This window comes from Gopherus evgoodei, chromosome 3 (assembly GCF_007399415.2).
Source record: "Gopherus evgoodei ecotype Sinaloan lineage chromosome 3, rGopEvg1_v1.p, whole genome shotgun sequence".
Classification (NCBI taxonomy): Eukaryota; Metazoa; Chordata; order Testudines; family Testudinidae; genus Gopherus; species Gopherus evgoodei.
The window spans coordinates 115303393-115330510 of NC_044324.1; the positions used below are offsets into that span (position 1 = coordinate 115303393).

General features: G+C 41.8%; 1 protein-coding gene across 1 annotated transcript; it reads right to left on the minus strand.

The window, feature by feature from the left end:
• On the minus strand, positions 1 to 26894 carry IFNGR1 (interferon gamma receptor 1). The gene is given in 8 exon segments (XM_030556405.1): positions 1 to 1244; positions 4171 to 4291; positions 5182 to 5221; positions 5224 to 5353; positions 7650 to 7782; positions 10204 to 10377; positions 10622 to 10736; positions 26752 to 26894. Coding segments are annotated over 8 exon segments (1326 nt in total). The 5' UTR covers positions 26846 to 26894; the 3' UTR covers positions 1 to 725.
• Positions 26895 to 27118: the final 224 nt, after the last annotated feature.

Below are 27118 nucleotides of genomic sequence, written 5' to 3' on the forward strand. Positions count from 1 at the left end.
AAAAGTGCTAAACATTTTTAATAACTGCTGCTTAATAGTCTTGCTTCTTTAGAAATAGTGCAGCTAAGAGTACAATAGTCTTTTGAAGTTAGGGTCAGATAGCATGCTAACATACAGGTTTTCAGAGCATAAGATGTGACTGCACAATATGACTTCTGTATACAAAACATGGATAAAGCTACAAGCACAAGAGATAGCTGTGTCAATAAGTGTAAATGTACAATGTGGGCATTCTGAAGGGTTGGCACACTGTCTTGCAATTAGTGCAGATGTACAGATTTATGACCCGCCATGCAGCACTTCTAACTCCAGAACAGGTTCCAATATAATCTGTTCCTGGCCATGGAATCAGGAATTCCCAAACAGATATGGTGTATAGATGATTCTTCAGTTGACTTTATTTAGAAGATACTGCAGAATCTTTCCTTTTGTATAAAGATAGTTCTTTAATAGCCTAAAGGAAAATGTCAAAGGCAAACCACCTAGTGGCTTAATGCGAGACATACACCTTCACAGCAGAACCAATATGTTGCAGTCACTTGCTCCTTTTCTGCACTGTCAGAGACAACACTAGTTGCAGTTTCCATCTGAGTTCCCTTCAATTTTAAGAGTCTGCTCTAAGAAGTTACACTGATAAGCCCATTAGGACTAAGATGTTCATAAACTTCTAAATGTCTATGTTGTGCACACAAAAAGGGACTCCTTGTAGTCTTCAATGATTCTCTTCATGACTCATGCACTTCATCAGTATGCCTATATGCAATCACAGACTCCTCTTCACCGACATCTATGAGGAGATCCATTGGTACATGAGGTTTGTCATAACCAGAAATCTTGTTGCAGCTCTTTAGGATAAGGGACTCTTGAACCTCTGTGTTGGAAGGCTCTGGGTTTGAAGGAATACAATTTAACTCTGTTTGGCTACTACTAGAATGAAAATAATTCTCTTTCACTCTGGGGCTTTCTTCATCATCAGGGGTCATTTCAGCAATGCTTTCATGGATAGACATCTCTTCTGTTTTGTTTGATATCTCCTGGGAGCTGACAGTGTCTGTTTCTTCACTGCAGTCTTCAGGATTAGGGGTCCCTATTTCTTTAACTTGGTCTACTTGGTCTATCAAGTTTACCTCGTCACTCACTGAAAACATTGGCTTGGGTGATGATGAGGTTATGACAGAGATATATTTTGCTTCCGGTTTTGTTTCTAAAACGTTGCGCGAGTTCAGATTTCGTATCACAGTGACCTTAAAAGAGGAGGTACTTTTAGTTATACATAAATTACATGTTTTAGTTTACTGTTTACCATCTCTATAAATCAAAATTTAGAGGCAAGACAAAATAATGCTTTAAAAGGGATACATATGATAATTTAACTACATTTTCCTTTCAGGAAATCTGAATTCAAATAGGAATTAAATGGAAATCAGAGGTTGACATGAGTATATGGCTTTGACACCAACAGACTTGCTGGACTTTTTAAATGAGATGTCACAAATTCCACAACCACCTAGCAGGGAGCTAAAAAAGAGGTTTCATCAGCCATTAGACTAGAAGAGGTAGTGGAATGTAAACGAGAAGAAAAGAGGAGGAAAAAGCAGAAAATATTCCTCCTACTCCTGTTATTTAAGCAATCTTACAAGCCTCAGCTACAAGGAAGTCAAATCCTGAAACTAGCGATTTTCTTCACCAACTTCCAGCCCAGCAACTTCACTGGCAGAAAGCTGGGCTCTTTAGGTTATTTAGGCTGTGTCTACACCACCACTTTTATCAGTAAAACTTTTGTTGGTCAGGATGGGAAACCTGCCCTCCGGACCAAGGTAAGTTTCACTGGCAAAAGTGCTGGTGTGGACAGCGCTAGGCCTCTCCTGCCGACAACAACGCTCACTGAGGGTGGTTTAATTATGCCAGCAGGAGAGCTCTCTTCTGCAAGCACAGAGTGGCTACATGGTAGACCTCACAGCGGCACAGCTATGCTGCTGTAAGGTCCGTAGCGTAGACATAGTCTTACAACAACATTAGAGCCCTAAAACATTCCTTTTATAATCATTAGGTATAGTAAAAAAGTGATATTTCTCCTTGAAAATTAATCCACACGAGCACCTGAAGTGCTTTGGCTGATTTTAACTTGCTGAAAAAAGAGGAGTTGAGGGGTGCTTTAGGGTTCTCAATCTCTTGGGACTAGAAACTAAGGAATATGGGATGGGAAAACAATGTAATTTTAAACTGTCATGAGCCCTGACACCTTTTTGGTAGCTGTGTCTCTCTAAACATTTGTCACTTCTTTCTGTTCTAATGGAGACAAATATTCAGGATCTATTTTTTGCACATGCCACTTTCAGATCATTTTGAGCATGCTACTGGTAAAAAGCTGCTAAAGGACAGTCACAGAAAATATAGGAGTGTTCATGTATCTCCAAGTTGTTATGAACTGCTGCAATTAATCCATAACTTTTTGTACCAGAGTGGGAGGGTGATGAAGAGAATCTTACATTGCTACTTCTAGGTAGACACAAAATAGGTAGAAGTCCAAGAGGTTAAAAGTATCTTGGTCCTGGAATGAACATAAAGTTCAAATCTCAACTTCTGGAACCAAATTACAGTTAACTCCCTCTCAGGTACTGGGAAACTGGATGTTAAGATCTAGATACACACTAGATAGAAGTAGGAATTGAGCTGTGTGTAAACAAATCTCCTCTCTTCACTCTTAAAATATTTTATGCTCTGACATTCATTTAGTTCCTTGGAGCAGCTTACAAAGCCGACTCCAATATCTCTTATAATTGGAGGGTAAAGAGAGAATTCCGTATTTTAAGCCTGAATATGAACCACGGAATTAAACTGAAATTAATTCTGTAAAAGCTATTAGCAACAATGAGAACAATTGTGCATCTGTGATAATGGGTAAAACATCTGCATCCTGGCTACCCTACAGTTTCCAACATTTTAGCACCAGCGTCAAAGATCTCTACAATTTTTCTAATAGTAGACTATGCCTATGAGTGAGCAAGGGAGCCTTAATCTTGATGTTGTTCTTAACAGATATTCAGGATAGACCACTGTCATCATCAATCATCATCTAATCTTGACTTCTTTTGAGTTTGCAGTGTTATGTTATAGGATAGTTCTTACACTGCCTCTACATTACACAGTCATGTCAGCAATGGAAAACTATGGTGACAGAGGCTTTCTTTATAAATGCTGAGAGGTTCTTGCAGCTAAGGCTTTTGTAATTGACAGTGAAATACTTAGTCCTCCGCAGTTAGTTTTGAACAAAGCAAGCCCTGGTGTACACACATGGTATATCCACACTGCAATTAGATACCTCGGACTGGCCTGTGCCAGCTGACATGGGCTTGGGGTGCAGACCGAGCTCTATGACTCTCCCAAACTCGTATGGTGCTAGAGCCCAGGCTCCTGACTATCTACACCATACTTAAACAGCCCCTTACCTGAGTCACCTGGCATGGGCCAATCACGTGTCTAACTGCAGTGTAGATATACCCATAGAACCTACCTATTTCTCTTGCCATAAAACAAGTACGTAGAAGGGTAAATAACACCTCTCCTAATCTAGAGATTTACTAATATCATCAGATAGATTTACTGAAGATAGGTCTAAAGGTTCCTTATAAAATATGATTCAGTGACTTCAAAAAGAATTTAGCAATTCAAGGAGTCCAACTCCCATAACAAACTTAAGCACCACTCCTCCCATCACAAGGGCAACCTCCAGTAACCTAAGAATAAGTGCAATTAAGACACAAGTTAATTATTTTATGAAAACAAAGTACTTGAACCTGGCCTACTGGAGTAAACTCATTAGTAAGGAGAAAGTCTAGTATTAAAGGAAATACAAAGCATCTAGTTGAAGTAAAAAGCAAGTAAAAAGATTCAGACACATATGAGATCATGTGGAAGGATTTGAAACAAGTGCAAAGGATTTAATTTAAGAAACCCATACAGATATTGTGACAAAGGCTATTTAGTTAGTTAATACTATGGCTATACAGTATGCAGTTTTGTTTACTGATGTTTGTTTTCTCCTACATTTGCCCACTAGGTATTTCAATAAAAATACAAGCTGTAAGACTAAGCTTGTTAGATATTAAAATGTGCTATACAATTACAGACTTACACCAAGTGTACTACTGAACAGTACTGTAGACTTACCAAAGACTTGGGCAGTTCAATTTTTCTCTTCTTTAGTTGCTTGCAAAGACAATACATGGCCAAAATCAGTCCAAGGCCAATGAAAACAGCAACACCTATTATAATATTTTTTAAGTCTAGAAAGTAAGAGAAAAATAGAGTGAGAGGTTTGGAAAACAGGACATTGCTCTGATGTTCACAAAAATCTTAAAACAGAAATGGATCTTTAGAGTGACTTAATCCACAAATTAGGGTTTTCACAATTGAGTGTATAGTTGGAATTAAAAAATTCTCTTGGCCCAAACCACACATTTAAGAACAGCTTTTAGGGTTGTTTTTTTTTAAATATGAAGAGTCAAGAAATGCATGAGCAAATTGCAGCTTTTTCTGCTCTTTAGAGAGATTCGATGTGGATAAATAACGTGATATTTTTACAAATACCAAGTGCTCCGAAACACAAGAATTGTAAAAACTACTGATTACGGACATAGGGGTACAACAATGGGAGTTGGTCCTTAAATAGAATTGGGCCCAGCTCTCCTGTTCCAGTACAGGTGTGCCCTAGTTGGTATAATGACGAGGATGGGGCTGCCCCAGGAGTTATAAATGAGAGAATCCCAAAGGCCGGAGAATTCAGAACCCAGAGCTGAGAAAACACTAAGGAAGATTAGCCCATCCTCCCTCATTTTTTCATTAAACCAAGCAAGTTCAGGAAGGGAAAAAAAGACACTTGCTTATATTTTAATCACAAGCTTACGGTTGGTTACCTTAAGCCCAGGAAATCTTACACAATTTTATTGGTCATAAATTCAAATGAATATCAGTTGTGCAATTCCAATGTGTGTCTTCCAACAACTAATTTAATGATCCATTTTTTATCAGTAAATTACACAACTGTAGCTGCAACTGAAACAAATTCTGGTACCAATCAAGTAGAAAATGACAGCCATCTGACTGCTGGACCAATGTTAATACACTACAGTTAAGTCTTCAGAAACTATGGATCAGTTTTTTATATATTACTTTACTAGTGGCTGTTCTAAAGGAACACCGAATGCAACTTTATTGGATCGGAAAATCCTCGATCTGAAACAATCGATGAACGTCCTCGAGCAGAAACACAGTAGGTGGAAACAGTAGAAAAAAATGGAATGTCTATGCTACATAAATGCTTCTTACATGGCCATGCTTCATGCTCTTCAATCTGAAAGAAAAGTAAAACTTAGATTCAGGCCCTTAATTATTTTGAACCTTACAATATTGACTCAATATGTAAAGACAGTATTGTCACCTTACAGTTCCAGAACTTTTAAGTGCTGGATGAAAGACCTGCATCTTGTGCACTGCAAAAGCTGTACATCTCAGCTAACAGCTATTTGCAAGGCAACAGCTCTAACTTCTAGCATTATTAAGAACTCATATTAGACCATGGGTTTAAATTTTCAAGAGCATCTAAATAACTTAGGCTCTTAGATCCCATTGATGTTCAACACACCATTTACGCTCCTAACTCACTTTTGAAAATGGGACTTAGGTGCTTATGAAATGTTAGCCTATGATGAAACAGGCCTGTTTCCTGATCTCCCTCCCAGGGACTCACCCACCATCCTCATTGAGCAAAAGAGAGAGTGCAATATCTTGGAAATCACTCCTTCAACATTAAAGCATGTTTCAAGGAGTAAAGTGGACACATATAAAGTTACCAATATTTTGAACACAATTTTTGAAATCCCTTGAGGACTTACAGAAATCCAATTTTGAATTAAGCCAGTTTGCAAAATATGAAGTAATTACAGATGGGATAGAATAGCTAATATTGCTTAAACATTTCCATTCTAAGGCTCTTTCAGTTGCTTATAAACTGAGAAACATTCCCTGTCAGACTGAACTGGTTTCCCCTAGAAATAAACATCTTTAAAAAAAAAAAAAAAAATCTGAGCATAATGGCTTAGCATTTTTTGAGAGGAAAGCTCTCATTTTACTATTAAAAAGCGTTGCAAGATTTTTTTTTTGTATTGCTTTAGTACAGGTGTGGGCCAACTTTTGGCATGAGGGCCACATCTGGGTACAGCAATTGTATGCCGGGCCATGACGCTCACAAAATTTGGGTTTGGGATGCAGGATGGTATGAAGGCTCTGGCTGTGAGTGGGTGGGGGGAGGGCACTGGAGTCAGGCTGAGTAGTTGGGGGTGCAGGATGGGTGCTCCGGGCTGGGACTGTGGGGTTCGGAGGGAGGGAGGGGGAAATCAGGGCTGGGGCAGGGAGTTGGGGCATGAGAGGGAGTTAGGGGGACAGGCTCAGGCAGCTCCCAGAAACAGCAGCATGTCCCCCCTCCAGCTCCTACACAGAGGTGCGGCCAGGCGTCTGCACGCTGCCCTGTCTACAAGAGCCACCCCTGCCAGCTCCCATTGGCTGCGGTCCCAACCAACGGGAGCTGCAGGGACAGCACTTGGGGGGTGGGGGTAGCGTGCGTAGCCCCTGGCTGCCCCTCTGGGTTACGAACCAGATGGGGGAGACATTGCCCCACTCTGCACGGCTCCCTGAAAGCAGTGGCAAGACCCGACCCCACTACCCGGCTAGAGGGAGCAGGGAACTCGAGGATCAGTATTAAGTTTCTGAAGGGGTGTCATTTGCCCACCTCTGCTTTAGTGGCTTAGTTGATAAGGATATACATTTTAAATCTTTCACAGAGGTGGTCCGTTAGACTGGATATGTGCCTTTAAACTGTCCGGTGAGCACTGATTTTGAAATTAAGGATGTAGATGTTACATAGAATACAGTAATTTTTAGGTCATTTAAAACACTAATCTCCTAATTTGCATTGGCACAGATTTTTCGATCATACAAAACATTTCCCCTGAGGGCCGCTGCTTCATTCAGCATGCAGAGCAGACTGGAGGGTGTTCAGTGAATGAGGTAGCTCAATGTATGGAAGAACATTTGAGTCTTGCCTTATATGGGGTCAAATTCTGTGTATCATTATCATGCAGTAAATTCATACAAATTAATGGATGTACTTTGAATCCACAGTGGTGACTGATTATTTGGACAAGATAAGTGGGATACAGTGAACAAGTTAGTGGACAAACACATTTAACTATGAGGATAAAAGCCAATACTGAACAGCTCCCTCCATTCAATATAAGGTTCTCAATCATCATAATGAGGGATGTGAAAAAAAAACCCGAAATGGCTTAGGTGTCCAAAAAGGTACATTTAATACAGAAATAATGGCATGTGACCCATGATTAAAGATTATTGCAATGGATGCTCAAAGGACAGGGCTATGGCTAAGGTTCCACGCTCAACATTTCAGGGATTCCCTTTTGCATCATTAGTAGTTTTTAAAGTGTTTAAAGAAATTACACACACATCCTAGAGAAATTAAGGTAATAAAAACCTATTATTTATCCAATATATGCTCTTTCTAAACAAAGTGTTTTTGTACAAAAAAAAAAAAAAGGCCAAATACAATCTGAAACTTTCAATTTAAAACATACCAGCTCTTCACTGGACCAAAGAAACACCTTGTATGTGAAGTCCTTATATTTTCGAACAGCGCGTGGGGGGTGAATCTCAACCCTAATTTGGTCTCTCTCAATTGAGACATTCAGAGTCGGTGGTCCTATTTTTTCCTGAAACAAAGGTATACCTTCACTATTGGGTTGAAGGATTTTGATACAGAATTCAAGACAAATATAGAGCTAACAGATATGGCATTTATCGCTTCATTTTCAAGAGGAAAAACTGTTTCCAAAGACATGCCAGACTAACGAGAGTGATTACACACCTGATAGGAGGGAGTGCCTGCAGAGGAATAGAGTCCTGGTTAAGGGAATATATGGTTTTGGATGGCATAAAATCTAGCAAGAATGGGCAGTACCAGTGAGGATACTGGGCAGAAATGTCTGCCAGATAGCATATAAAACTTTACATTTTTTCTATGGTAACATATGGATGAGAGCGGTGGGGGGGGGGGGCGGTTAGAAAAAAAAGTTGTCAAATGGTCTAAAAATGGGCAAAGGTTAAGCAATGAACAGAAAAAAAGGATATGGCAAACTGGACAGACAGTGATGCTTGTTTACAAGTGCTTACACATTCTTATTTTGGTTAAAGGGTATCTCCATCCACCCCCCACCAAGTGTAGCTACATCACTTAGGATGAGATACAAGCTAAACTGGAACAAGCCACTTTAAACCAAAAAACAAACAAAACAAACAAAAAACTTACACCGAGTTTGCACTGGTACAAAAACGACTGGGATAGACTCAGACCTCCCGGACTGGAAGGGACCTCGAGAGGTCATCGAGTCCAGTCCCCTGCCCCGATGGGCAATTTAAACATAGCCAAAGGCCACAAAATCCACAAACTCTTTGACAAGCCTTTTAATTATGAAAAAAAAAAAAAAAAAAAAGAGGCTTCAGGATACAGCAGAAGACAAAGCTGTTGTGGTCAAGGAAGAAGCAGTCCTTGCTGTCCTGACGCAGCTCGCCTGGCTGCTGCTGTGAGAACATGTGCCAGAGCAGCAAGTCCTCCACTGATACTGCCATGCGGGGCTGTGTCAACTACACCTGCCTGCCCACATTCAGCTCCATGATTTTCAGGAAGGCAGCAAGCCTACTAAAATTGGAGAGCTGCTGCCTCCACCAGGTGCCAGGGAACAACCTCCTCTAGGCAGTGGGAAAGAGGCCTCGCCCCTTTGGCCGTCCTCTGGCTCCATGCTAGCAGAGCTTCTTGCCCCTTTCCTCACTCTGGACACGGGAAGAGCTGCCTCCTCAGGCTCAGATTTAGGGGGGGCATGGGTATTAACATAGCTGACTCAGGCCCTCCTATGGTTACATCCCTGGTTAGCAGGCCAAATAAAACAAATCAGAGGGCCAGATGTGGCCCAGGGCTGCCAATCGCCCATCCCTGATTTTAGTGTAACTTTCCCCACACATATAAGGCCTTAAAATTCATCTTCTTGACAGCAATTAGAAAAGCAAAACAAATCATGTATACGTGAGACTAAAGCACAAAATAAGGTACTACTGACGAATGAAATCTCATCAGAGTATCACGCAGAATCTACCATATTAAAACAAAGATTATTCAATTTGAAAAATAATCTCAGGAATTACCAGGACAACAGGCTAGAAAGTTGCTCATAAAAAGGCAGCATCAATTTATGTAAGCAATTAGGCACTGGAAATGGATGTGATGAAAATACCCTAATGGGCTACAGGTTTAAGAACTCAAGACACCTAAGTTTAAGGCAAGGATTGGGCACTAAAAGAATTTAGGGAAAGGTTTATATAAAGTTTAACATTTATATAAGCCAAGGGCCCTGCAGATGCATCCTTTTTTGTGTAAATCTAAATGAAATGCTATTGATTCTGAATGCGCCCAAAACATTTTATAAATGAAAACTACATATGCAGTACATCCTTAGTTATCCAACTATAAAAAGTACATTAAATGTATCTGGATAATCCAAAAAGAGATAGTTATATGCCTAAGTACTGCAATGCATAACTTTCAACACAGGACATTATGGTCTGCAGTCATACTACAGGGGACTTCCGCTTCAAGGTAACAGTTTTGGTTGATCAGAAGATGGATAACTGAAGCCACATTGAATAGGGATCACTTCACCCAGCATTGTAATACAGCAACTTCAAGGATGTCTAAGGTGGCAGGACTTTCCAAGCACAACAGTGGTCTCCCTACCCCACATTGCGGCATTGGGATAGTAGCAAAATAGGGAAAGCATGCCATTCAGTGCATCACCAGAACCACTTCTCTTTTTAAAATATTTGGAAAGGTGCTCAGACATTAGTGAGGGGGCCATACAAGCAACTACCTATAAAGAGTGTTCCTAAGCAACTGTTATGCTCATCTTTCAACCGGAACCCCAAGTTACTACTGTGATATTCCTAACCAAACATACAACAAACATTGCACCAGAAATATATTTATATTAATCTTTAAATTTAACAGAAATACTATGAATTCATCTAAGTGATCTCAAATCAGTTTTCTAGATGTAAAATTTAGGTTTACATTTAAACTTACCATCCCGTCGCAGAACAAATTCTTTGGTCTCAACATACTCAGACTCTTCTAACCCAATGAAAGCTTTAACTCTAGCCCAGTGAGACTGAATCGGATCTTCTATTTCCTTAGAGAGGTCACAATAATGTTTAGTTGTGTTCATGCAGATGCTGACTGGCTTATATTTTCCTAGCCTGTAAAACAGATTAAAGAGTAATTAATGTAATTTTTACAGCCAACATATTATGCAATACAGATGTCAGAATAGAGACAAATTCCGCCTTCATTTACACTCATACTGAATTCCATAGGGACGGCACAATTTCACAGTGTAGAAATAAAACTTTCCTGGACATATGGCAAAATCAAAGGACTTACTACATGAATGCCTTTTAAAGAAAATAAGGTACAGGTATAATGCAAGACATGGAAACTTACTCATAAGGTTGGATTTCCACAATAAAGTGAGGGGGTTCAGGCATGCGTATGTAATCCCAGCGCAATACAGTCTTGAAGTTCAAGGATTCTATTACAACATTTGTTGGCAGAGGCACTAAAAAAAAGAAATCAAACAGAACAATCAGTACCTTGATGGAGTAGATTTTTGTGATGTATGAGAACAGCCATCAATATTCCTGAAGTAGTCTGAAGACAATGCATTTACTGTAAGTTACTTCAGAAGTCATTACGCTTTCTGCCTATACAAACAGGGCAGAGCCTGGCAGACTGATTTGCTGTTCTTCTTACACAAAAAGTTAATCCTTTTTGTCCAAGAGTGAGCGGAATGTCTCAGAGTTTCTCTTTCTTCTCTCTTTTCCAATATTACGTTCACTCACCTCCAGAATATATTCTGTCTCTTCTTCCACTGCCTCCACTCAAGAGGCACTCACTCTCTCCATGCTGGATTTCATTATCCAGACACCACACACACACACACTGCTGCCAATCATCCACTCACACAGAGGGAAATATCAAGCTCCTGAATCCCAAGAAGTAGTAAGATTAATAACTAAAGGCAAATATGAAAGATGAAACCCTCAACCTCACTGGCTGGGGTAATGGCCCTGGCCCTAGGGATACGCTATCTCTTACGCCTCCAGATGCTGGCAAGGGGATGATGCTGTTAGGGCCAGCTCTGGCTTTTTTGCCGCCCCAAGCAAAAACAAAAAGGGGGGGGGAAGCAGTAAAGCAGGGGGGGAACAAAAACAAAAATATGGTGCTGTCGGAGCATCAAAGAGGGTGGAGAGGGAACAAAACAAGAACACTGCCGCAGCTGGAGCGGCAAAGTGGGGGAGGGGATGAAGACAAAAAACGGCATGTCTGAAGCAGGAAAGCCGGAGTGTGTGTGTGGGGGGGAACACGGCGTGGCTGGAGCGGCAAAGCGGGGGTGGGAAACAAAACAAAAACGGCGCAGCCAGCAAAGTGAGAGGAGGGAACAACAGCGCGGCCAGCAAAGCGGGGTAAAACAACAAAACAAAACTCTACAGGGCGGTCGGAGTCAGGGTGCAGGGGGACTCTCTGTGCTGCAGAGTGTGTGCCCAGTCTAGTGGAGGAGAGGAGGGGGTGGGGGAGGGAGCAGGGAGGAGAGAGAGAAGGGGGGGGCCAGTGCTTCAGCGGGGCACTCACCCCGCAGCCCCAACTGCCATGCTGCACTGCCTGCTGGTCGGCGGAGAGGGAAGGATGCGGGCTGCCCTGCCGAGTTTGCTGCAGGGCGCTCCCTCCTCCACCCTCTAAAGGGTGGCCAGAGCAACGAACAAAAAAAAAAAAAAAAAAAAAGGGCCATGCTCCCCTAGGTTTGGGCGGAATGCCGCCCCGTAGAATCTGCCACCCTAAGCACGAGCTTGCTACCGGCTGGTGCCTGGAGCTGGCCCTGGATGCTGTTCCTGGACCCACCTTCAAAGGCTGCCTATGAGACATGAAGAGGAGCATTTACTGTTTCTTTCTCTAATCAGACACCAGCTCCTGGTGTAGATGACCGTATAATCCCCATTATTCTATGCCTTTCAGCCTCTTGGCTGCCGCAAGGGGTTTGTGTCTTCACTATTCTATCTTCTGGCCTCCATTTTTGGGTCCCCAGCTAAGTGAATGGCTTCAGTTTCTAGCTCTGAGCTCATAATTCCTAAAAGCAGTGAAACTAACATGATTCTTTTCAAGGTTACTACTGTCTACAGGGCTCTGAACAGTAGCAGTGAAAACTGACAAGACTTTCATTGTGTCAAAGTTAGAATCAGGACTCACAATTTGTCAGACCACTCTGTTTTATTAGCGCAGCGCTCCGCCAATAACACCCAGATAATGTGAGCACCATGCAAGACACAAACTATCTTATTTATACAGATAAAAGGGCGAGCACTTAACAAGATAACAAAGAAAGCAGAATCTGGTAAATTTACCTGGGCTAGGCATGCATATTTTATTTCCTTACTAACTATTACCGATCTTCTGTTAATGTTTTGCCATTAGCACCCTTGTTTATGCCTAATGTTTCTTTTCCTGGCACCTGTATTTCAACATTTCTTATTTCTGCTTAAAGGTACATACAACATTTCTTTAATCCATTCTTATTTTTACAATTTAATTCATTCTACTTTCACAACTGTTAGTCTGCTACAGTTTTTAACAGCTTTGTGCAGTAGCAACACTGGAGTTATAAGTAGACTAGGTCTTATTTACACACAGAAGTTGCACCATTTTAACTGAGTTTTAAAGCAATTTAGTACAACTGTGTGTACAAAACCCTATATTAGCAAGTTTAAATTGACTTAATTTGTTAGTAAATTTACAGGAGCAAGTTATCAGTAGAAGACAGGTTTAAAATTGATTTAAAATGTCCACACAAAGTTGCACTGATTTAACTACATCAGCATTAAAAAAAACCTCCACACTATTAGTTAAAACAGTGCGAGAGCTGCTTAGACCAGGCATAAATGGGCTAAAACAAAATAATCACACCTTAATTTAAATAGTGCACCTTTCCTCACATAGACAAGCCTACAGAAAGGTTACACTGCATTGTTTCCCATGGGGTTCAGGTTTGAGAGTTACCTTTTTTCAAAAAGAAAAAACCCCAAACAACTTAAATTCTGCAGAAGTTGATGACACCTGTTTAGGAAAACTTCCTCCTAAGTAGATTTTCAGGCTCTGTCCATGCTTAGACACTTAAAACGATTACAAGACAGAGGATGTAAAGAGTTTCTCTTAGAAGTATCGCTGCTCACCTGAAACAGATAGCCAGAACATAAGCAAAGAAAGAAACACACCTGACCTGTCCAAAAGCATGCTGGCCCCAAGTGATCAAAAAATTATATGCTTTTTGATCCTCCTCCCTTACCTCTAAAGAGGGACATCAACCTGAGGGGGGGGGGGGAATTCACATCTGTTTGAAGTGTTTATAGCATCTGTGGGTTGAGAAGTAATGCCTATCATTACTACAACTGAAAAATTGATAAAGTGCCTCTCCTTCAGTTTATTTACATTAAGCATGAAAATCCACCCAAATTCAGCAGAGTGAAATTGAAAAATGTTATTTGCACATTTGTCTTTAACAAACTCAGTGGAGTTTGTTAAAGACTGACTTCTAAAATCTCCAAAGTTTAATCTCCAGCATAGTCCTGCCAATAAGGATCCCTACATCACAGCAAAAGCACTGGACATGCTCCCTGAATAGGGTGATAAATCCTAAATTAAGGGAGCCTTGCTTTTCACCCATTTTATTATTAAAGGTAATGAGGATTCTGTCATTTCAGGCAGAACTAGGACCAGAATACGTGTCTCGTACCATTTCCACTTAGTCACACTGCTTTTCAGAATATGCAAACTTTATGTAGTTAGCTGTGCTGTCTATAATCACAAGCCTATATTCCCCCCCAGAGTTAAGAGTACAACCCAGGATTTCTCATTTCCAACATATTTCTGCAATCTGGAAAGTAGTCATGTAAGCTCTGACAAACTACGTGTACCACCACCCTTTAGTTGTAGCTGGTTCATATAAGATAACAGCATACTGCTGATACCAGGTATTGCTTTAGCTCAAGAGGTGGAGGTCTCTGCTGGAGACCTAGAAGTCCTGGAAAGTGTTCAGCAAGTGAATCAGGGCTGTGCAGTGAATGCAGCTGTCTGTAGGACACTGTAGAATTACAAGGTGTGGAGAGAGTGACGATGGAGTTAGGGGACTACAGAAAGAGAAAGGACTGCCTTCAAAGGTAACTGAATGCCACCAAAGAGAACTGGGTTCCATCCACACGTTTGCCATAGACTGCATATGTGATAGTGGGTAAGTCACTTAAATGAAGATTTTCACATTGTATTCCTCATTTTATGGGTACCCAACTTGAGACATGGGACCTTGTTTTCAGAGTTGCTGAGCACTCAACTATAAGTAAAGTCAATGGGAACTGCAGCTGCTCAGCACCTCTAGCAGCAAGATGTGGAGTTGGGAAGTCCTGGGCTCCAGTACTGATTATACCACTGACTCACTCTGTGGCTTTGCACATGTCACTATCTGTTTTAATGTCCTTGTGTTTAAAAATGGGTATAATATTTACCCATCTACTTCATACTGTTGGCAGTGGTTGGTTAGTGTCTGTACACTGCTTTGAACATATACAATTATTAAAAATGCAAAATACTCTACAAATGGATCCCTAGTTCTCAAGTTAGGTATCCAATCATGGAAGCAGCCATAATTAGTGGACATTTCTTCAAATTGTAGCCTAGGCTCCTTATCTGTAAAATGAGGATAACTTATCTCAGCGGAGTTGTGAAGACATATTCATAAGACACTCATACTATTATCATTAATATTACAGAAAAGTAATAATTAGGCGTTAGACATTAATAATTCTGTATCCAGCATAGCATTTGGATGGTGTTCAATAAAAACAGCATGAGTTATAAGCTCAGGAGTAACGCTGGATAGTTTCTTCAAACTAACCACCACCCATCCTGTGCAGTGATTAAGGTAAGGGTCATACGGTAAAAAAAACAAAAAATGTTTGTGATCATGTAGTTAGAAATTGTCATAATACATATATACAATGAGGCCAAATTAAGGTTTAATAGGAAATTTTACTTCTGGTATTTTCTAACTTAAATGTTTGACTTTGCAATCTTATTTTAAGGTAGGTTTTTGTATATAAAACTGATGTCATAATAGACCATAACTCAAAACTTACTTCTGCCAGATTATGTTTTTGTTTACAAAATACAGCAGATAGACTTGATGCTGTATGTTAGAGAGCCTAGACTTTGCTTCATGTTATACTAATAAGGAAAAGTAAAAAACATTTCCCTCATCTTAGAATGAGACCACAAAGATTCAACATGTGCAATGTGCAAGGTTTGAAAGTGGTTTAGTCATTTTCTAACACACGCAAGGTGTCATTCCAGTTATTGGAAACAGCAGCAGATTCTCAACCACAAGAAAAAAAAGTGTCAAAGTATTTATCTATTCTAAAATGCCTAACAGTAAATACAATACTTGCTGCAATAAACCATGCAGAATACAAATGCAAATTAACATACTATTACAGAAATAAAACTACATTGAAGATATTAAAGTTGCAAAATCAAGCAATGAAAAGTTAGGAAATGCCAGAATTATGGCTGCCTGTGGGACCTTAATTCAGCCCCCTTACACATGTAGTCTTTAATTACATGATCACATACTATTTTTTCCACAAGCCCCCTGCCTCATTAAGTGCACAGGAGGGATGGTGGTATTCACTTAATAAGCAACTATTCAATGTGTTGTTTTCTCCTCATTCTTCAATGTGCTCCCCTGGGCCTTGTTTACATCCATTGTTCAAATTCTGTTCTGAAGACAGAAATTTTAGTTCCCTCATAGGCTTTCTATTGGGCTTGTCACTATGGTATCTGGTTGTTTCATTAAACATAAGAATCAGTTTAGCACCCCTGTGAATGAAGGGATATTATCCTATTTTGCAGATAGGGAATTGGAGACACAAAGATTAAGATTCAAAGTATCCATTAATTTTAGCTGTCCAAATTGAGACATCTAGAACAGATTTTCTGAATGCTTTGGATTATATAGCATTTTATATGTTCAACGCACTACTCTGATTGCTACAATTGCAGTTACTGAATGCTCGGCACGTCAGGACCCCAGGGCCTCAGGTCAAGCATCCAGAAATGAGGTACACACAATTATGACCACCTGTGCAAAGTTTGGTTTAGGTGACTTGCCCAGCATCATACAAGAATTCTGAGGCAGAGTCAGGGATAGAATCCAGTTCTTAAGGGGAACATTCAATTGGCTTAACCATGAGACCATCCTTTCTCTACCTGCAGTTCCCTACGTCATTCACTACACACCACCTTCCAACTCCTGAAACAAATGAAGAAGGGGTCCTACAGTCACCTTCACTAAAGAACATGTACATCTCCAGAGTGTGTCTATCTTGTTGTGCATTGAATGAGGCAGGGATCCTGCGGGAAAAAATAGTCTTCAATTATATAATCACATATTATATGCACAAGGGAGGGTGAATTAAGATTAATTATGCAGGTAACCTTAATTCTGGCATTTCCTCACATTTGAGTGCAGACTTTACACTGACACCTGCATGGGAGACATCAGCAAGGGTAGAACATATAGGTCCATTGTAGAGACTTCTGTTGCTTCAACTAATGGAGTACCTGATAGCAGTACTAGGCTGTTCACTTCTATGGGGACCAGCACTAGAGGGGAATGAGACACTTCACTATCTGTGAAACCTGCTATTTGCTGACAACAGCAGAGGAATAGCGAGACTCAGGAATCATGGATTCCTTTCCAGGCTCTCAAGGAGAGTGTACTGCAGTGGGCATAGACCAGGAGTGGGCAAACTATGGGCCAGAGGCCGCATCTGGCCTTTCAGACATTTTAATATGGCCCTTGAGCTCCCACCAGGGAGCGAAGTCCGGGGCTTGCCCCCCCTCCATCACTCCAGCCGTGGAGCAGGGTTCGGGGCTTGCCCTGCTCAGCTCCCAGAAGCAGAAGCATGTCCCTCCCTCTGGCTCCTACACGTAGGGGCAGACAGGGGGCTCCGCATGCTGCCCCTGCCCTAAGTGCTGCCCCCCCACAGCTCCCATTGGCCAGGAACTCTGGCCAATAGGAGCTGCAGGGGTGATGCCTGCTGATGGGGCAGCGTGCAGAGCTGCCTGGCCACATCGCTGTGTAGGAGCCGGAGGAGGGACATGCCGCAGCTTCTGGGAGCTGCTTGAAGTAAGCGCTGCAAGGAGCCTGCACCCCTGACCCTCTGCTGTGCCCCAAACCCGTGCCCCAGCCCAGATCCCCCTCCTGCCCTCCGAACCCCTCGGTCCCAGCCTGGAGTACCCTCCTGCACCCCCAACCCCTTATCCTCAGCCCCACCTGGAGCCCTCCCCCCGCATCTCAATCCCTAGCCCCCTCCCACACCCTGAACTCCTCATCTCTGCCCCACTCCACAGCCCACACCCCCAGCCAGAGCCCCCAAACCCCAATTTCATGAGCATTCATGGCCTGCCATACGATTTCCATACCTAGGTAATACATAATTAAACATTTCTTTGTTCTACAATATCTCATCCTGCTCTGCTGGCCTAGTCACAATTCTGGGACACCAATAAATATTGGTTACAGACAGAGTGATCAAACATAAAAGTCTCCTAATAATACCTTAAATCTAAATAAAATGCACACAAAGTGCAACAACATTTGTGATGCAAAAATCATGTTTAACCATGAGAAGTTAAGCATGAAGTCAGGAAATTCAGCAGTATACTGGGGCATACTGCATATCCTGTGTAAATATACAACATGACCCACTTTACCACTGAGTTTCTTGACTTCTCATAACTATTTTCTTTGCTTTAATGTTAACCATTCAAATGCTTACAAATAGGATTTCAGAGCTGTGGAAGTGCCTCTCTCATCCCTGGCCAATTCTCTCTCCTTCTTCCAGTCTCACATCTTTTATAATGTCAAGTAAAAGTAAAACTTATCTAACTGAAGGACAGATGAATAAAAAAATGCCAATGACTTCTTTAAAAAAATTTTTAAATCAATTTTTTTAATTTAAATCTGATTTTTTTGATAAAATGCTTTTTGAGGAAAAAAGCAGTCTAAAGATGGTTTTAATTAAGATACATTATAGCTCAGATATTTCATCATGGAATAGGAATTATAAATTCTAATTCTATAGTATGAGACAGTATATTCGTGTAATGTTTAAGGAAAGTTTTGTAAATGAGTTCCAATAGAGTTCATGGATTAGGGACCCAATTTATAGGGTTCCAGGGGCTTCTGTACAGATTATTTAGGTTAATTTTTCTATCTACTCAATGGGACTCAGTGCTCAGTCTAGAAGATACCATCAGATGTTTAGTTTTGCAGTTCTCAAACTGTGGATTTGTGTCTCCAGAGATAACATGCTTGTTAACAGCAAAATGTTTTAAAATAAATATATAGAAGGTGAGAAATAACAGACCTCAACCCTACTTGTCCCTCTACAAATTTGTGTACACAGAGTCAATCCCTTACCTCTCTATAAAAGAGCAAAGTTTCAAGAAGTTCAATGAATAGAAGATTGTTGGGGGCGAAACAGATCTGGACAAGGAGAAGAAGCCTGGAGATAAATGTGAGAAGGGAGGGACAGGCAGTAGAAACAAAAGTTAAACTGTTTGAGCAGCATATTCCAGAAATCTTGAGGTGTAGCCTTCATTGATTTGAGATCTAGTACAGCATTTTCTCACTAGAAGGGAAAACCTATAATGGCAGCAGGCCATAAAAGAGACTCAGTTTGGGAATATTTTAATGAGTTTCTCTACCTGGGAGTAAGACAGGCATGCATGCAAAATGCAAACAGTGCAACAAAGAAATGTAAGACCTAGTTCCCTGAATTAAATGTCGTAAGAAGTGTTCCTTCTCAGAAGGAAGCTGCGTTGAAGATGAAATGAACGTGTCTGAACATGCAGGATCTTCACAGATTCGAGGACTGGAAGGGACCTCGAGAGGTCATCAAGTCCAGTCCCCTGCCCTCATGACAGGACCAAATACTGTCTAGACCATCCCTATTTCATACTTCTTTCTTAAGGACTGCCTGTCTTCCTTCTGTGCTATTCTTGAATTCTCATGTTTGAGCAAAAAATATAGTTGTTACTTTATGGTACTATCGTTTTAGATGCAGTTGTGATAAAAAAAATAAATAGCTGAAATAAGTAGATCTTCCTTTTACAATTTTACCTTTAAAGTAGTACTAAGTGTCGATGAATGCAATGAGTAATACTAAATTAGCAGTATGGTAGTAATAATTAAATAACTGCATTGATTTATTTGTTTAGGAGAATCCATCCTCAACATACAGGATTCTGAAGACTATCCACCTTCAAGATCACCATCATTTTCTATAGTTTCAGAGTTATTTGCCAATGATAGTGTTTCAATCACATCATGTATGTCACATAGCCACAGTATATCACCCGTAGCAAAAAGAAAAAAGATCTCCATCATCCAGAAACAACCATAGATAAGTTTGTCATAGGAACCAGCAGATTACAAAAAGGGGTAATTGATGAAAAAAATTGCCTGTTTATGCAACAAACTCTTCTTTCCATATGATTGAGAACCCACACTTCATTAACAAGGTTCAGGCATTAAGACCAGGATACAGTCCAACCAACAGAGAAGATGTCACAGGCAAATTACTGGATAAAGTGTATGAAAGAGAAATTGAGCAGTGTGCAAAACGTCTAGAGGGTGAAATTGTTAACCTGAGTCTTCATGGGTGGAGCAATGTCCACGATGATCCTGTTGTATGTGCTTGTGTGACAACAGAAGAAGGGAATGTCTTCCTTGCAGAAACAACTGATACATCAGGAAATGCACACACAGAACACTTACAAGAAATAGCAGTAAAGCTGTAACAAACTGTGGGGAAAAAAATGCATGTCATAGACAATGCTGCAAATGAATCCAAGATGAGAAGAAATTATTTAGAAGTGAAGAAAGTCCCAAGCTAATAACATACGGTTGCAGTGATCATTTAATGCACCTCCTAGCCAAAGACTTCAGTGTTCCAGAAATAAAGGCTAATGATGTTGAAATTGCAAAATACTTCTGTTACAACCACTTTGCAGCAGCTGCTCTGAAAAAAAGTGGGAGGAACCAAGCTAACTCTCCCACAAGATGTGCAATGGAACTCAGTAGTGGACTGTTTTAGGCACTATATCAATAACTGGCCTGATCTGATGACAGTTTGTGAACAAAATCGTGAAAAAGTAGATGGCACTGTCATAGCCAAAGTTCTCAACATTGGGCTTAAGAGAAATGTTGAACACGTGCTGAGTACCCTGAAGCCTATTTCTGTAGCCTTGAACAAAATCCAGGGAACTAGTGTTTTATTGCTGACGCTGTTGAAATTTGGAAGGAACTGAGTGAGATCTTAGAAGAGAAATATGCAATGATAGAGTTAAATTACAAGCATTAATAAAATGAATGGGATAGGCAATTATCATCAATACTCAATACCAGCGTCAAACCTTAACTTCTGAAGAAGAGGAGTTGGCTATGACATGGACATCCAGCAATCATCCCTCCATAAACGCTAACTATAACAAACCGCAGAGCTAAGGGTGAGCCATTCAAGAAGGAGATGTTTGCTGATAATGTTTTAAAGAAAGTCACACCAGTGAACTGGAGGAAGTCACTTAAGCACTTGGATTCAGAGACTGTTGAAGTGATAATCTCACTTTTAACAGCAGTAGCTTCTTCTGCTGGTGTAGAAAGTCCAAGGAAGAAAATATTCTAATTAATTACAAATTGAGAAATTGTTTTGGACCTGAAAAAGCCAGAAAAGCTTGTTTTCTTTTCCAGATTATGAACAAACAGGAAATGAAGGTGAAGACGACTGAGTTAGCCGCAGAAGCCAATATTTTAATTTTTCTCATATTTACCTGACTGACATAATCAATTTAATTTTTTCTCTTTAACTATTTCATTTACCTATTTTAGTTAAAAAAAACAAAAACAAACCTGATTTTAAAGAAATTGAATGTTTAAACTAAATTCAAAATTCATGCTTGTTTTGTTAAAATATTGTGTTGAAGAAAAAAATCCGAATATATACATTCAAAACCAGACTTAAATATGGGTGGGGACGGTCTTTAATGACTAGAGAAAAGGAGAAGCAAGGGGATCTGTCCCTTATCTCTAACACTGTTAAGAGAGAAGACATTTGGAAGGATATATCAAAAACATCCAAAGTTAGGAATTCAGGTTTTCTGTCCCAAAATCCTTAGAGGCAAAGCAACAGCTAAACAGTTTGTCTGCCTACTGTAACAAGCCACTGTGATCTTTCTGGATGCCAACATAATTTTAAGAATTTTGTTTGAAGACAAAACGGAGTAGCAAGAGACGAAACTAACTTAGTTTAAACACAATTCAGTAAAGGGTTCAAATCTACATACTGAATGTTCAATTGTGTTTAAAAAAAATAAGTTAGTGAAGTCCCTGTGCTACTAGGTGTCTTGTAAGTTTCTTCAGCCTGTACATCTGAGGGGTGAATGGAAGAGATTTGTTCTCTCTCCTGCTTCTTATCCTATCAAAACAGGCAGAGCAGTGTTTTTCAACCTGTGGGTCAGGGCCCAAAATTGGGTCACCAGAATGCTTCAAAGGGTTATGTGGCAGCTCCTGAGGCTACTGTACAAACAGGGCTGGCTGGGCTCACCTCCTGCTCTAGGCACTGTAACTTCTGGAGTCCCAATGCCACTCCAGTTTGGTCCAGCCATCACTATGACAGGAGTCCGGGTAGGCCAAATTTGATACTGCCTCTGAAAGCAACCATGTGCTTAACATCAGGTGAGTGTAATTTGAAAGAGAAATTCCACATTTAGAAAGTGGACATTTCTAACAGAATGATTATTTTTAATGTCTTTTAAGAAACTCAGAAGTTTAGAATGTTAGAAGCAGTTTAGGAAATAGATTAGTGGGCTGAAGGTAGGTGGAGTACACCTCTACCCTGATATAACGCGACCCGATATAACACAAATTCAGATACAATGCGCTAAAGCATTGCTCCGGGGGGGCAGGGCTGCGTACTCCAGTGGATCAAAGCAAGTTCCATATAACGCTGTTTCACCTAAAACATGGTAAGATTGTTTGGCTTCCGGGGACAGCGTTATATCCGGGTAGAGGTGTAGTTAAAAAGTATGTGGTAGTTAGATGCAACTGATTAAATACTTCTATCACTTGGAATTATATAAATCCCATCTTGCCTTTCTGAACCAGCCTTGAAAAAGCTGCCATTTAGCATACATACATGCCCATTAAATCATCTTAAATATGTTTAATCGAAGTATTAATATTGAAAAGTTTGAAAATACCTGTTTTTACACACACACATTTACAAGCAGAAAGGAACAAAATGAAAATAGGCAGAAATATTTCAAGAGTAAAACCTGGATGCCACTCTGTAACTATTGCTTCATTACTGTCATTTATTTGTTCTTTGGCTTTATTTACATAATAGTAGATGTATAGGTTGCTACAAAGAAGTTTGTGTCTGAACCGCAACCATGTATGAAAGACTGGGAGAAGGAAGAAATACAACTCTCTGCATTGATTCTGTGGCTCTGTAAACAGTGCATCTCTGTTTCAAAGAATTCTTTTCCATGTATGTTAAGGACAAATGCAAATTAGACTTGACTATAGCACATGTTCTCAAATACTACAGAACTTTGTCCTTCAATCTTAAAAGTGTACATAAAATATTCCTACTTCAACTGGAGTTGGGTTTTATTGTTTACAGTGTGTTTTATATGCACTTAGAATACTGTACAGGAAGGTAACCTTGACCTACTTTTGACCAAATTTTGAGCAGAAAGGATAATTTTTCAGTGAAGTGTGTTCTTGGAGTACTCAGAAGTAACATAGTATACCTTAATATTCCATATATATTCCACATAATATAGTGCTACCCCAACAAACGCTGTAACCAATAGCAATGAGTCTAAATCAAACTTACTAAATTATGCTGAAAATCCAATAGAATTTTAAGTGTCACCTTTCCCTGTTTCAGCAAAACCATTCAAAAGTACAGTTTTTCTACTCACTACCCTTTCTAAACCCAATGCAAGTATTTAACTAAGTGCAGCTGAAAGTATTTAATTAATGTTTCCTAGATTGAGTGATCAAGAGCTCAACAAAATAAGTGTTGATGCACTGATCCAAAATGAGACATTTAAGAAAATTAGTGCAGGAACTTTAAAAAGGATTATTAACTTCTTTATTTTTAAAATATGATTTAATTTTCATATTAAACATTAGAAATAAAAGGAAATCAGGATAATGTAGTGCATTTCCTTTTTATAAGATTACAGTGTATGCTCAATATTTTCTATAATTTCACCTTCTCTAGTCAGCATTTTTATTGTATGTACTGCACAAGTCACATTAAAGGGATTCTAAATTGACTGACAATCGAGAGACTAATTTGGTGTTGAGGGCACACACACAAAAAAACCTGTAACTAGATTACATCTTAGGGTATGTCTACATCTACAATTTTGCAGCGCTGGTTGTTACAGCTGTATTAGTACAGCTGTATAGGGCCAGCGCTGCAGAGTGGCCACACTTACAGCAACCAGCGCTGCAAGTGGTGTTAGATGTGGCCACACTGCAGCACTGTTGGGCGGCTTCAAGGGGAGTTCGGGGAACGCGAGAGCAAACCGCGGCGAAGCTGGTCTCCTTCCCCGGTTTGCTCCAGTGTTCCCCGAACCCCCGTGCAAGCAGGTCTCCTTCCCCGCGGTTTGCTGTCGCGTTCCCCAACCCCCGTGCAAGTAGGTCTCCTTCCCCGCGGTTTGCTCTCGCGTTCCCCGAACCCCCCTGCAAACCGCGGGGAAGGAGACCTGCTTGCACGGGGGTTCGGGGAACGCGAGAGCACACCGTGGGAAGGAGACCTGCTTGCACGGAGGGGGTTCGGGGAACGCAAGAGCAAACCGCTGGGAAGGAGACCTGCTTGCACGGGAGTTCGGGGAAACACTGGAGCAAACCGGGGAAGGAGACCTGCTTCCCCGCGGTTTGCTCTCGCGTTCCCCGAACCCCCCTGCAAACCGCGGGGAAGGAGACCCGCTTGGGGGGGGGGATTCAGAGAACACCGGAGCAAACCGCGGGGAAGGAGACCTGCTTGATTACCAGAGAGGCTTCCTCAGGTATGCTGGGATACCTGCTTATTCCACGGAGGTCAAGAAAAACGCTGGTAAGTGTCTACACTTGATTACCAGCGCTGGATCACCAGCGCTGGATCCTCTACACCCGAGACAAAACGGGAGTACGGCCAGCGCTGCAAACAGGGAGTTGCAGCGCTGGTGATGCCCTGCAGATGTGTACACCTCCTAAGTTGCAGCGCTGTAACCCCCTCACCAGCGCTGCAACTTTGTGATGTAGACAAGACTTTAGAATCATTTGTTCCAGAAGGCAATTCTAGTGGATCACCTACTCCAGTCCAGCATCATGGCAAGTTTGATTTATATGTCCCTAAACTTCTTGCAACTGAAGCCCATTACAACTCATTCTGTGCTGACTGGAAATTAGTTTGGCTGTTTGCATTGATGACTTAGGTCTCTGATGTCCTGCCTATGCACAGCTGATATGTTACTGCAAAATATATATTTAGATCAGCAGAGTCAGTGTATATTTTCAAACCTCATTTTGGGAAAGCAGATCAATATCTACACCAACGGTCGGCAACCTTTCAGAAGTGGTGTGCCAAGTCTTCATTTATTCACTCTAATTTAAGGTTTCGCGTGCCAGTAATACATTTTAACATTTTTAAAAGGTCTCTTTCTATAAGTCTATAATATATAACTACTATTGTTGTACGTAAAGTAAAGAAGGTTTTTTAAATTTTAAGAAGCTTCATTTAAAAATTAAATTAAAACGCAGGGCCCCCCGAACCGGTGACCAGGACCTAGGCAATGTGAGTACCACCGAAAATCAGCTCCCGTGTCGCCTTTGGCACACGTGCCATAGGTTGCCTAACCCGATCTACACAATGGACTATTATTAGGTAGGTGGGCAGAGTCTGGAAGAGTGTCACTACCTTTCCCCCCTCCAAATCACACCCCCGCATATATGCCTCAGTGTTTAGACCCTTTCATGGGAAGGATAATATACAAGGCTTGATCTAACTATTCTTTAATATTAGGTGCAACTGCAATGATTTAAACATCGTTTAAGCAGGTAAGACTAGACAGGTTTCAAAACCACTTCAACAAGATTTTCTACCAGATCTGAACACACTTGCATGAACCATTTTTAAAGAAAAGTGTTTTTTGATCTCTACTAGCACATATCAATCATTCTTAAAACCTGTTAAAATGTTGATTATACAGTGTTCTCACGATGACAAGTCTCAACCAGGCAATTTTTTGGGGCTTCCAGCAACACCCAGTCAGGACCATCCCTAGGGGAGTGCGAGCCTCGAGACAACCCCTCACCCTCCAGCCCAGGGCCTACCCCCACTCCACCCCTTCCCAAGCTCCACTCTGCCTCTTTCTGGCTTCCACCCCCCTCTCCCAGCAATGCCAGGAGTGGAGCGGGGGGGAAGGGGGGGGAGGTTCGTCGTGACTGCCGGCACAAGGCCCCCTGCTAACCCTCCAAGCCAACCTGGACCCCGCGTCCTGAAGCGCTGCGCCCCCCAAAGCGCAGAGTGCCCTGGTCCTTCCTATGGACAGGACGGCTCCGCTCACAGTTGCTGCTGTTCCCCACTGTACTGCACCCAGATGTTCTTCCTAAAAAGGAAGCCATTTGGAGGCGAGTTATTTTTAAAAAAATCCTGAAGCTCAGTGCTATGAGGCTATCCAAGATACTCTTCCTAGGCAGGAAATCCAAACAAAACCAGAACAATCATGAAGGGGATGAGGAATAGGAATGAAGAGTGGGAACAAAAGGCGGAAACAAACATGCTATACCCTCCACATCCTCGAACTCAGATAGGCACGCACATAAGACCATGCCCTCTGTGACCTAACGTACCCACCACGGGCAAAACCTTGTCTTCACTACATCTGCAACACAGAGCCTTTCATCCTGTCCTAAAACCCACCATGACCACTCAGTCCTCTCTTACCCACGATCCTACCTCAGCCACAGCCCCGCTGCCAAAACACATCCCTCTCCTGCCCAACCACCCCAGCATAGCTCCCCTTCCCCTATTCCCTTGCTACTATTTCCCCTTCCCCCACAGCCTCCGCCCCCCATGTCAACAACCTTCCTCACAACACCGCACTGCTGTTGCTTAAAGCCCCAGATTCTGGAGTTCAGGGATTACATGAGACTCCAATGACCCCTTTCCAGAGCCAAGTGTGCATTTCTAGCAGCGTGTGGCTCGGGAAGAAGAGATTGAAATCAGAGCCCAGTGCCCCCTTCAGGCTCAGAATCCAGGGGGCAGAAGCAGACCCGCCATCTGATTTTTTTTAAATACCACGGTTTTCTAACCCATCGTTTTGGGGGAAGGGGAGAAGAAGAGCCCGATGTGACATCTGAACTCTTCAGGCTGGCCAGTTACTGCTCCCACCTCCCCCCCCCGTACCTGTTTCCGGGAGTTCCCCGGAGCTGGCCGCGCTCCGGGGCAGCAGCACGGAGAGGAGGCAGAGAAGCGCAGCCGCGGCCGGCACAGGCCGCATCCTCGCTCGGGGGTCGCTGGCCGCGCCAGCGGAAGGCGCGAGGGGCAGCCGGGCTGGAGCGCAGCAGCCACGGCCGAGCCGCACCGCCGAGTCCGGGCCGAGAGTGGCGAGGAAGGTGGAGGGCGCCGCGCCCGGTCCTGGTCACGTGACTGCGCGGAGGCGGGAGGGCGGCGAGGCCCGCCTGTCTGGCTCCGCGCCGCGCTGTCGTATCGTATTGCGGGGCAGGCTCTGCGCCGGCCCGGCCGCCCCCCGCCCGCTTAACCCTCTGCTGCC